We start from the raw sequence: 12,626 nt of genomic DNA, 5'->3' as shown, positions 1-12,626 counted from the left end.
CTGACATGCTATCAGTTTGGATCCATGCAGTGTTAGTTTTAAAAACAAATTTAGCAAATGAAGTGTAAGTAAAACAGCAGATTATTTATACGTCTTGATGACGTTGTACAGTGGTCTGCTATTCTAACTAAATAATATGAGAACTTTACCTTTTCTTATCGTCTGCTGTCATAGCCGTGGTTGTTGCATAACGCTGGATCATGTTTTGGAAAACTCCTGCTGGACTTTGACTGATATTTTCCCTAAAATGAACTGAGACAACCAAGTTTATCTTGTACTTGATTTAAGTTGTTCTGTTTCATAAACTGCTACAAAACTCTGTTTAAATGATAGTACTATAGTAGACAAAAACTAGCAATTTGTTACAAATTCTGAGGAACAATCAATTTGCTTGTCATTGTGCACTTGAAAAATAAACATTTGGTGACAGATACAGTTTGAGACTATGAAGACCTTTAAAAGGTTTGTGTGACCCAGATTTTGGATTTGTCAACAGATATTTAAATGTTTCTGACTGTCGAAAGTTGCTAAGCTTTGATTGGTGTTTTTTTGACCGAGGAGGTGGGTTTATAAGAAGAAAAAAAACTTTAGGGTTGGTAGCAAATAAATGGCACAGCTGACTGAAACTGTGCACTTTGGAAGTGTCCAGATCAGACAGCCGAGAAACCATGGCAAAGTTCTGGAGTGCCAAATTTTTCATGGCACTAGCTTTGCTAGGCTCTTTAGCTGGGACAGAGGTAGAGGCTCAGAACGTTCCACCATTCCAGCCTCCTCCGTGGCAGAAACCCCAGGACCCTCAAGTTCTACCATACCGTCCTCCTCCGTGGAAGAAACCCCAGGACCCTCAATTTCCACCAATCCTGCTTCCTCCACTTCCAAAGCCCCAGAACCCTCAGCCTCCACCGAACCAGAACCCTCCACCATACCGACCTCCTCCACCACAAAATCCCCAGAACCCTCCACCATGGCAGATTCCCAAGAAAGAACCTCCGCCTCCACCGTACATCCCTCCTCCACCACAAAATCCCCAGAACCCTCCACCATACCGACCTCCTCCACCACAAATTCCTCAACAGCCTCGACCTCCTCCACAGCAAAATCCCCAGAACCCTCCACCATGGCAGATTCCCAAGAAAGAACCTCCGCCTCCACCGTACATCCCTCCTCCACCACAAAATCCCCAGAACCCTCCACCATACCGACCTCCTCCACCACAAATTCCTCAACAGCCTCGACCTCCTCCACCACAAAATCCCCAACCTCGACCTCCTCCCCGGCCATTGCCTCCAGGGCAGCAAGTCCCACCTTTTCCTCAAGTATCCAATGATTACTTTCCCCAAAAACCAAAAGTCCCACAAATTCCAAAAGTGCCTCCGACGCTGCCACCGGCTCAGAGCTGTGATGTGGAAAAAAGTGTGAGAGTCCCATGCGGAACTACTGGTATTTCAGGTGCTCACTGTGAATCCATAAAATGCTGCTTTGATGGCAATCAGTGCTACTTTGGAAAGGCAGGTGAGTTTTTTTGGTTTATCTAATAAATAGCTCATATCAATTGATCCAAAGCTGTTGTCGTAACAACAAAATCTTGAAGCCTGATTACACTAAAAATATTCAAGTAAAACTGAGTTCTAAATCTTTATGTTGTTTCCAGTTTGTCAGCAATATCAAATCCTTTATCTGCCTACGTTTTTATCACCAGTGACTGTCCAGTGCACTCGGGATGCTCAATTCATTGTTGTTGTTGCCAAAGACATTACTCTACCCCACCTTGACCTCCAGACAACCTCACTGGCAGCAGGTGGTCCTGGCTGTTCATATGTTGACTCCAATTCAGCCTTTGCCATATATCAGTTTCCTGTTACTGCCTGTGGCACCACCTTTATGGTAAAACAGTGTGTCCTCCTACTTTTCTATCAGTCAGGCAGGGTATATTTGTAAATATTGTTATCTTACCAACCACGTTTAACCTTTTGCAGGAGGAGCCTGGTGTAATAATCTATGAGAACAGAATGACTTCCTCATATCAGGTGGGAGTTGGGCCTCGTGGATCTATTACCCGAGACAGTCACTTTGAGTAAGTAAACATTTTAGATTGTCCTGGCATTAAATTAAAGTTTCGGACTCTGTAGCATGATATTATTTTCTTTTTCAGCTTCCTTTTCCAGTGTAGGTACATTGGCACCGATGTTGAAACTGTGATTGTAGAAATCCTACCGTTACAAAATCTTCCTCTGCCAGTTTCTGCTATGGGACCCATTAATGTAGTCATGAGGTTGGCCAATGGACGATGCCTTACAAAGGGTTGTAATGAATGTAAGTGTGTGGCAACTTAAAGAGTCCATTTGTTTCCAAGATTAGGTAAAATCTTATAATAATAATTGACGTCTCTGCTCTCACAGTGGATGTGGCCTATACTTCGTTCTATACGGAAGCAGACTACCCTGTGACCAAAGTCCTGAGGGACCCTGTGTACGTGGAGGTTCAGCTCCTCAAAAAGACAGATCCGATGCTTGTTTTGACTCTTGGTCGCTGTTGGGTAACCACAAGCCCTTTCCCCCACACCTTCCCCCAGTGGGACATTCTGATAGACGGGTAAATAAGATACCAGCGTACTCAGCCCTGTTTGTGACAACATGTTGAATTTTTGAGGAAAATAATTTTATTAATATTTGAGAATGAAATAAACATATGGTTTTGATAAATCATCCAATAATCTAATAAGCTGAAAAGTTTGTCTGTAGTGGACACACAGACGCATATTATTTATAATTGATCTTACCCGTAGTTGGTATTGCTGAAGACAAAAACAGTTGGCTAGTGTTCTCTTAACTAAAATTGTTCTCCATGCGCTCCATCCAGATGTCCATACCGGGATGATAATTACTTGTCCTCACTGGTACCGGTGAGTGCTAACTCTGGCCTGGACTTCCCCAGTCATTACCGGCGTTTCGTTTTCAAAATGTTCACCTTCGTGGGTTCCTCAGTAAAGGACCAGAAGGGAATGGATCCACTGCATGAAAAGGTAATGAGTACATCAGTTTGAGCAGTGTTTCTGCACTAACTAAATATTTTTCCCTTTTAACCAACACGCTTATCCTTATTCCTTCAGCTGTACATTCACTGTAGCACAGCTGTGTGTGTTAGCGGACAGTTTGTCAGCTGTGAGCCAGCATGCCACAGGACAAGTAAGATATAAATTCATAGTCTCTAAGATTCAAATGCAAAATGATCTTCAATCTGATCATGTTTCTATTTCTGTGTGTAGGGAGAGATGTCGAAGCTGAAGACCAGACGACGAATGAACCAAAGACTGTGGTTTCCTCCGGGCCACTGATCATGACTGCTCCTGAGCAGTTAACAGCTTGACCTCAAGAACTTTGCTGAGAACAACAAGTTAAAAAAAAATCTGCAACATGAAAACGGTTATTAGTAGTATGAAGTGGAAATTAGATTATAATGTTGGAGAAAAGAATTCAAGTGTGCTGTAGGAAGAAATATGTCTAATCATGTCATTGAGATTTATATTAAAGAAGTATTGGCTCCAACATGATGTAAATCAGTTTGTTTTTTGCTTGTACTATACCTTTTTTACCAGTGACATTCCTAAAAAGGAGAACCAATTTTTGTAGTACCCAAGTCATGCCTTTATAATGAATCCTACATAAAATACAAAAAGTCATCTTTCCCCAACCACATCCCTTTATTTTAAGAAAAATTTAGAAAAAATTAACAGATAACAGACACCTTCCCAAAATCATCCAAAACAAACAAAAAAAACAAGATATTAGATATTGGTTCACAGCAAATCTGTAAGCAGGTATATGGACCCAAAATGCAGAACTAAACTCAAAATCACAGCATTATAACTGGTAAACAGGTGACAAAAACCAAAAGCTAAACAACAGATACTGAGACATGACAGATTGGGGAGACACAGGGACGATGAGATGAACGTGGCAACATGGAGGCAGAACACATAGAGACCAGTCAGACACGCGGACAGGACTGGGGAGATCAAAAGTAAACAGAAATTAAATAAATTTGCAACGTAATTTACGTTCCAAATGATAAACTAAGGTGAATATTGTGCAGAAAGTTTAAACTCTTCAGACAGATTAGCGTAATACACACTCACCAGCCACTTTGTGAAGTATACCTGTTTAACTACTCGCTAATGAAAAAATCTAATCAGCCAATCGCATGGCAGCCACCCAATGCATTTAGGCAGGTACAAGTGGTCAAGGTGGTCTGCTAAAGTTCAAACTGATCATCACAACGGAGAAGACAGATGATTTAAGAAACTTCGAATGTGGCATAGTTGATGGTTCTAAACATGCTAGTCAGAGTATTTCAGAAACTGCTGACCTACTTGGATTTTTGCCACACGAATATCTCTCAGGTTTACAGAAAATAGTTGGAAAAATCCAGTGACTACATGGAAAAATGATGGAGAGAGGGCTGGCACTCCTTTCAAAGCCAATGGAATTTGATTTCGGCTGTAACATTCAGATGCCAGTAGAATAAGGTAATAAGGTGAGACACACTAAGGTGCTCAATCCAGTAAAGCACCTTTTGGATGTGGTTGAATGGGAAACTCTCACACATGGATGTGCAACTGACAAACCAGCAGTAACTCTGTCATGTTATCATGTTAATGTGGACCAAAATCCCAGAGTAATTTTCAGCACCTCATTGAATTTATCTTATGAAACAGCAGTTCTGATGACAAAAGTGGGTCCAACCCAATACTAGCAAAGTATAGTTACTGAAGTGTATGTCATAAACTGAAAAATAAATAAATAAATGAACAATAAAAATTGTGCCTTTTCAGTGTTTTTTTGTTTTGTTTTTTTTTTAAACATGAACAAATACTGGTAGAAGAAAAATAAAATAAATGTTAAAGCCCCCTATTTAAAGTAACATTAGTAAACTACAACAAAAACATGAAGGACTAAGGCTGCTTTAAACCGTGACATGAATTTTACAAAATATATTGATGAATGTTCAGAGATGCTGGTGCAGTTCTGAATTTAAAACACAAATGTATTAAAAGTGTAACACTAGTAAATGCAATAATTTGGTCTTACATATATTAAAGCTTATTTAGTAACAGAGGAAACAGAAAACAAATGACTTTCAGATATTTTATTACAAAAAAAAAATTCTAAGTATATATTTGCCATGTTTGAAAAGGCTTCTAACAATCTGTAACACTGATCATACAAAAGCTGTGAAACCTCAGTTCTCCATGATACAAAGCCTGAAAGCTACCTAACTGGAGCTCAAAGGTATGCACTTTCACAGGTTTTCAGCTTAAAATGTACTTTACACTTGAAACGGAGAATGTAATTCAAGAAATCCAGCTGTCAGATTTTTACCACACAGCAGTAAACAAAGCAACAAACAAAAAACAAATAAAGCATTGATGAAAACTTTACTGGACTGCAGACAGTGTGTGGAAAAATGTTTAAATAACAGAAGTAGTGAATGTATGAAACAGGAAAAAGGTTTCATTGCAATTAACAAGCTCTGAATTTTAGACTGTAATGCTGTATTTATTGTAATATATCAGGATCGGTATGAAAACACAAAAACATTTCACTAAGCTGAAAAATACAGGAAAAAAAAAAGACATCAGTCAAAAACCCACCAATGAAATATCAACAACCAGCAATGACTTTTACAGGTCTGATATATCTTTGATTAGACATACCTTCTGATTTGTGAACAACTGATTAAATGAAAGGACATGAAGGAAAAAAGACACACTAAGAATTTCCACATAAAGTAACAGTGTTTGCCAGTTAGCAATAAAATAGGAATAAACACATCATCACAGATCGCTGATTGTCTTGCAAGTAAATTTTTACTTCATAAGTGCTGGTTTTCCTCTCGTACAAAAGTTACTAATGGAAGCAGTGTAGCGGCCCATCACCGAACATTTTATTGGCACAGGAGAAAGGTTTGGTGTTTGCATTTAACAGCAGCAGTGGAGTGTTTATATTGCTGCTTGATTTAAAAAAAATTGCCATTTAATTTTATGGATGTGGGTTTTACCAACAAACACACACATGAAACTAAACAAAACAAAACCAACACCAAAACGTGCACACTGAACTTCTGAATCTCCCATTGCTCTTTTTCTGCTCAACAGTGCTGAATCAGGTGAAACGCAGTGCGAGCGTTACCATTCAGCTGAGCGGTCTCTGCATCAGTCAGACTTGTCCTTCTTTTTGCCTCCCCCTATAGGAACTTTGCTGGCTACTGCAGAGCCGACAGCAGTCACTCCTCCAGCGACAGCACACACTCCCCCTTTAACCAGTCCTACTCCCATCACAGGCACGGCGACTACGGAGGTGACAGCAGTCTTGGTGAGGTCCAGACCCTTTCCTCCTATCCAGGTCACACCGCCCACTGTTGCTCCCAAAGCTCCCTTGGTGGCACCGTATAAGCCCCCCGCCAACCTGCCGAACATGCCCGGCTGTGCCACTGGATGGTCCTTGTTGTCTGATTTAAAACATCAAAAATACCATCTTAATTTTTTTTTTTTTTTAATCCTCTGAGCCATCCTGAACTATATAATACAAAATAACACTTCACCCACAACAACAATTCTCGCATCGCATACAAATCTCCTAAATTATTTAATTGAACCAGATGGCTGATGAAGAGGTGTCTTTCTCTTAGAAGGGAGTTTTTCCTTCCCACTGTTGTCAAGTGTTTGCTCAGAGGAGGTCGTTTGATTGCTGGGGTTTTCTCTGTATTACTGTAGGTTCCTCTGCCTTACAATATAAAGCGGCTTGAGGTGACTGCTCGTGATTTGGTGCTATATACATACAAGTGAAACTATCATTTTTATTAATGATTAATTTTTGTTTATTTAAATATATAATCATTTAATCAAAATGTCCCAGAGCTCAGGCTGAAACCTTCAAATTACAATCTAATCAACAGCCATAATGATATTGTAACTGGTGGAGGGACAAAAGCTTCAAGAGCTTTTGTAACTATCACACACACACACACACGCAGACACGCACAGACTCCAGCAGATGCATTGGGGCAATTTGGGGCTCAGTTTCTTGCCCAGGGTCACATTAGCATATGGACTGGAGGAACTGGGGATCAAGCTAGCTTCCAGTTGGTGGATAACCTGCTTTATCTCCTGAGCCCCAAATTGCCCCAATGCATCTGCTGGAGTCTGTGCGTGCCTGCGTGCGTGTGTGTGTGTGTCTTTGCGTGCGTGTGATAGTTACAAAAGCTCTTGAAGGCATGTGACAAAAATGCTGTGTGTGTGTGTGTGTGTGTGTGTGTGTGTGTGTGTGTGTGTGTGTGTGTGTGTGTGTGTGTGTGTGTGTGTGTGAATGAGTAAATGTGGCTTTCAGTAAAAAGTGCCTTGAGTGCTCAGTTAAGAGTATAAAAGTTCTATTCTATGCCAAGTATCAGTCCATATTAATATATCTCAAAAAATTGCAATAAAATTTCTGATGAAATTTTAAAAAACAAAAAACAAAAACAAAAAACAAAAAACGAAAAGTGAACACTTTATTGATGCTTACATCCAGCAGAATTTATAAGTAAATAAAAGGCATTTTCCATCCTTCTTTTCCAACAAGCGACTGTAATTAACGACACACTTCCTAATTTAAAGTGTAAATCTACTCAAACAAGTTGGCACAAGCAGCAGCAGCACTATAGCAGTGACACAGCATTGTATCCAGTGACAGAGCAGAAGTCAAAGTTTAGCACAAAACTAGCCTAGGTTGTGCTCTTCACTGGAAATTCAGAGCAAACAATAGCTAATAATAACAAACAAATACTAAAGTAATTTAACCTTATAACTCTTTAGGACCTGCACAAAACTGTCACATGATAAAAAAAAAGAAAACTGAAGTATTTTCTATACGTAGGATGAACCAGCTGTTTCAAAACCTGCTCTTCCACAATGTAACAACATAAGTCATTTCCATCTACTGATTGCTTTTCCTGTCATATGGAGTGCAACTAGCAAGGCTCAGTGGAGCCATATGTTGACATTTGGGTCACACATCCACAGGTGCTAGCATCTCCTCTTTCATAACCTGGCTGAACTCAACGGTGTGTTTTTGCCTCAAGTGGTGAAACAAGTTTGTTGTTGCCAGCTTTAGCAGGAACTGTTTTCTTGCATATTTTGCAAAGTATTGTGATTTTTTAGAGGTGGTTGGAGTACCTCCCTTCATAGGTACTAAATTGTCACTGGAGGCTAAAAGGAAGCTCTTGGTCTCACGCATCCCTGGCTACTCTCTTTGCAAGTACTAAGAAACATAGAAAATATATCATAAAATGATATTTGTAAAAATTTGTACCACTGTTATTGCAGACAATATCAATGATATGGCACAGCCCTACCTGTGTTTCTATAAAAGTAACCGCTGTTCAAGATTTATTAGCTAAAAGTCCAACACAAAGAGTTGGACTTTAGCAGAGTAATGGTGACGCAGCAACAAGAGTATAAATGTAGACAACACCGTTGCCCAGTACTGCAATGCTATTACAGAAAACATGTTAGCGGTACAGAACAACAAGGATATTTAATTATAACATTTCCCAGTTTTGACAAACTGGAACAAAAGGACATGAGGATTTCAAACAGAGCAGTTAAAATCTCTTTGTTGTAGGCAGGCCACCCTGAACACCCGCTAATCAAATTTTAACAAAATTACAGTGCACTTAATAGCTGATTCCTGGAGAAACAGCTAATCGCTGTGGTAAAAAGAGTCCTAATTACATATAATTTCCCCCACATGTACATCTTTAACCAAGCAGCATGCTACTATGCTAAGCTTAAAAGATGTGTTAGTATACGTCAAAGGAGGTGTCCAGCTATACTTACCTGCAGCTGCTGGCTCATCTTCATGGCATGCAGGCATGTCCGCAGGCGCCTGCTCTGCCTGACTCATCTCTCTGGGAAAATAAGTGACACAATTACCAACACGTCATACAGCAATGCAGCTATAAAGTGTGCTGAACTACAGCTAAACAGAGACTGCCTTAACTTAAAGATCCCACTAAAACTATTGAAAGTTATCTTCTTACTGGCATCCTTAAAAGTGTTTAAGTGCATGTTGAAGCACGTTTATCTGTGATGCTGAATGTGATAAGTTGGTGGATTTTCAGTTTATGTCCTTAACATTATGAACAACAAAGTACACAGTACAAAACTGCTCCACCACAAACACGTTGGTGTAAGTTTTGATGTCTGTGACAATGTTTTGATCTTACTGAAAGACTTTCTTCCAAATAAAATATGTATGTGTATGTAAGACAGCCTACAAAGAGAGCTTTAACTGACAACGTCAGTGTAAATAACTGGGCTGCTGCAGGCACAATGTGTACAGAAAATAAAGGAGCTTGCTTTGGGCGTGCTCCGTATCCTTAAAACAAGGCGGACCTGTTCAGGTGTTTCTCACAGAGCAGGCAAAAAAACAAAAGCACAAAGAGATAAAATATGAACTGTGTACACCTTATGTGTCTATACTTGGGGGAAGCAAATCACTCCAATTCTATTGTTGAGTTCGTTAGTGCGCAATCATTAATTTGTGCACAACTATTTAAAGCATTTTCATGTCTGCACAAGCCTATTTCAGAACAGACGTTGGCCAAAACAACAAACATAATAAATAAAGGGTCATTTCAAAAACAGACCATTCAGAATGTATAAAAACCTGCTCAAAAGACATCTTCTTTAAATGGGTTGTAAACATAACGCCGGATAACGGTAGAAAGCTGTAGTGGAAACAACTCTGTGTAGGGTTCAAACAGATCGAGCTCTACGTGCAAAACGCGACAGTAACTTCCAGTCAGTACTCGAAGAGTACGCTAACTTATATCACAAACGAAGGGGAAAACATAAATTTACGACCTTTATAACCTTCATAGTTGAGTCAGTTATACGCGGAGCCTGAACGCCACACGCTGATTAATGTTATTTTACAGAATCTTCTAGCTCAAACGTCACATCTCTCCCCAGGGAAACGCCACTTTCAGCAGCTTTCCCCCGCTAATGGTCGACAGTGCGTCGACATTTCTAAACTAGCGGTCCCGTACAAAGTAAGGGTCTGTGGTGTTTTTGCTCGGGAGCTGTTTTTAAGGAAATATGGCTGAGGTGTTTTTCTTTTCCTTTTTTCTTTTCAAAAGTGACGCTCGTGCTTCTGCTGAAGTTTTCATGGCTGACTGTCGTCAAACAAACTGAATCCCAAAACACTTACCTTGCGTGAGCGTACAGCTAGCAAAGAGAGCGACCCACTTATGGTTAAGGCTGTGTTCTTTAAAAAAAATGACCACAGTTATTTCTAAAAGGACCCAGATCCTGCAACAATGAAGCTGCTGATGGCGAAGCGGGCTTGTGTTGTCTGACTCTTTTTGGAGGAGGAGGAGAACCTCAGTCTCCACCCATAAAAACACACAGAGTTACGCACTGTTTGCAGATGGATCCCCAGCTGCTGCTCCGTGTGAGAAAAACACACGGCTCACAAGTACTGGATCTAAAATTAGACTGTTCCTGTTTATAATTTTAGTCCACTTTTTGACATTTATACGACATTAATTAGCATAATTTTATAATGCACTGAGGCCCTGACGTTTAAGAATCCAAACAGTGTTTTCCGATTAAATCGGTTAAAAAATGTAATGAAATCAAGAACACATGGGGTTGTTTTTACATTAAAAAAGGTTTTTATTTCAGTATTTTCAAATATACATTTATATATAGTAGAAACAATTGGTTTAAATAATACGCAGCCTCAAAACATAACCAGACTTTGGCGGGATGGGACACGGACACAAATACCTCGAGACCGCCTCCTCCCCTCAAGGCGGAAGTGACGTATAAGTTTAGCTTTAACAGAGATCGTCTGTCTTAAATAGATGGTCACGTCTCCCCTAAAAACAAATATAACCGCTATTCGAAAAGGCATAAAGCTGAAAGATGGTATGAAATATGATATTAAGGTATTAATTTTAGAGATCTACACCTTAAAAACTTAGTATTAGCCGAGCTGAAGTGAATAAGGGTATAGGTCCTGTATTTTAAATCTTGTCACAGAGTGTCTGAAAGTTTAGCTTTATCCAAACATTTATCACAACTTTAAGATAAGAGTAGTTTAATCCACACTCGATCAAAAGTAAACATACAGGCTTGCATATTCATAGACCTTTACTGATATTTGGTTATATCTCTTTTAGCAAGTTGCACCTTGACCAGATGCTTTTGGTAGCCATCAAAAAGCTTTTGTTAGAGTTCCGGTTGGATATTTGTCCACTCTGCATTTCACAATTGGTAGAATTAATTGAAATTTGTTGGTTTGCTACATGGACCCGACTTTCAGGCATAGTCTGCACATTTTCAATAGGGTTATGGCCAGGGCTTTGGCAAGACCACCAGCTTAGTGTTTGCCTGCTTTTTCCACTCCAACACCAGTTTTGATGTGTATTTGTGATCATTCTGCTTTTGAAACACCCAATTTTGTCCAAGTTTCAACTATTTAGCTGTTGATTTGAGGTAAACTTAAAGAATTTTAGCTTTGGAATAATCTTCCTCTTCACATTAGGGCATTGACATCAGTGATGGTTTTTAAATCCAGATTAAAAACATATTTTTATTCGCTGGCATTTGACTCAGTGGGTAACTGACTTTTATTTACTTATATTTTATTGTTGTTACTATAGTTACTATTTTATCATATTTATTATTCTTATTGTATCTCTTATATTTCTGCTGTTCAGCACTTTGGTCAGCCTTGTGTGTTTTTAAAGGGAGTCCTCCTTCTTTATTATTCTGTCCACTTTGTGGAATGTACCAGTACCCCTGGTAGCAAAGCAGCTGCAAAACATCATGCTACCACCACCATGCTTGACAGTTGGTACAGCCTTTGGAGATTTAAAAGCCTTACCTTTACTCCACTAAACATACCTCTTGTCATTGTGGCCATAAAGCTCAAATTTTTCCTTGTCTGACCATAAAACTTTTGTTCAGAGGAAAGCTGGACAGCGTGGACAACTGTAAATTTCAGTCAAGCTTGAAGATGTCGATTCTAGAGCAAGGGATTCTTTTTTTGACTGACACCCTCTCTGTCCATAGTGATGCAAAATTCACTTAATTGTGGACAGAGGACATTGATGTTTCTGCAGTTTCCGGTCATACAGAGCGAAACATCCACAGAGGATGCAATCTCCTCTGCCCTCCACCCAGCCCTAACTCATCTGGACAAGAAAGACTCATATGTGAGAATGCTGGCATTCAACACCATGGCAGGTTTGAGCCTTGGTGACTGCTGGGTTGTTCCTAAACATTTCCTGTGATCTGAGGATAACAGTTTGGATCTTTTTCCAGACATTACAAACAGGAGACAGATCTGAATATCTTGTCCTGGCCTAAAGTTTTTTGAATTGATGATCTTGGAATCTATTTAGAAATGGCTCCAAGAGACTTTCCCAACTTGTCTATAATTCTCCTTCTTAGATCTTCACTGAGTTCCGTGGACTTTTCCATTTCTCTGCGTATTGATCAATCCAATTAGTGCTGTCAAACACAGCCTTTCTATGCTGGCGAAGAGAAACTACTAGTTGTAGTCAATCATGATACCCAT

The 12,626-nt window shown here is 39.6% G+C and overlaps 2 protein-coding genes across 4 annotated transcripts; one reads left to right on the top strand and one right to left on the bottom strand.

The window, feature by feature from the left end:
• Nucleotides 1-616: 616 nt before the first annotated feature.
• On the top strand, nt 617-3,545 carry LOC116318283 (zona pellucida sperm-binding protein 4-like). Of its 3 annotated transcripts, none has more exons than XM_039614931.1 (9): nt 617-971; nt 1,125-1,512; nt 1,700-1,884; nt 1,977-2,074; nt 2,153-2,313; nt 2,400-2,592; nt 2,860-3,022; nt 3,110-3,185; nt 3,266-3,545. In XM_039614931.1, the coding sequence occupies exons 1-9, from the start codon at nt 669-671 to the stop codon at nt 3,364-3,366; spliced, it is 1,668 nt and encodes a 555-aa protein (XP_039470865.1). In that variant the 5' UTR covers nt 617-668; the 3' UTR covers nt 3,367-3,545. The 3 variants fall into 3 exon arrangements, with proteins under 3 accessions (XP_039470865.1, XP_039470864.1, XP_031593099.2); XM_039614930.1 differs by having other exon boundaries at nt 617-1,184; nt 1,257-1,512; XM_031737239.2 differs by having other exon boundaries at nt 617-1,512.
• Nucleotides 3,546-5,130: 1,585 nt separating this feature from the next.
• Nucleotides 5,131-10,423, bottom strand: tmem263 (transmembrane protein 263). The gene is made up of 3 exons (XM_031737314.2): nt 10,248-10,423; nt 8,873-8,943; nt 5,131-6,507 (listed from the first exon to the last, which is right to left on the bottom strand). The coding sequence occupies exons 2-3, from the start codon at nt 8,937-8,939 to the stop codon at nt 6,212-6,214; spliced, it is 363 nt and encodes a 120-aa protein (XP_031593174.1). The 5' UTR covers nt 8,940-8,943; nt 10,248-10,423; the 3' UTR covers nt 5,131-6,211.
• Nucleotides 10,424-12,626: the final 2,203 nt, after the last annotated feature.

This window comes from Oreochromis aureus, linkage group 7, assembly GCF_013358895.1.
Source record: "Oreochromis aureus strain Israel breed Guangdong linkage group 7, ZZ_aureus, whole genome shotgun sequence".
NCBI lineage: Eukaryota > Metazoa > Chordata > Actinopteri > Cichliformes > Cichlidae > Oreochromis > Oreochromis aureus.
Note: the sequence above shows the minus strand (reverse complement) of the source record. Positions and strands in the feature narration are given on the sequence as shown.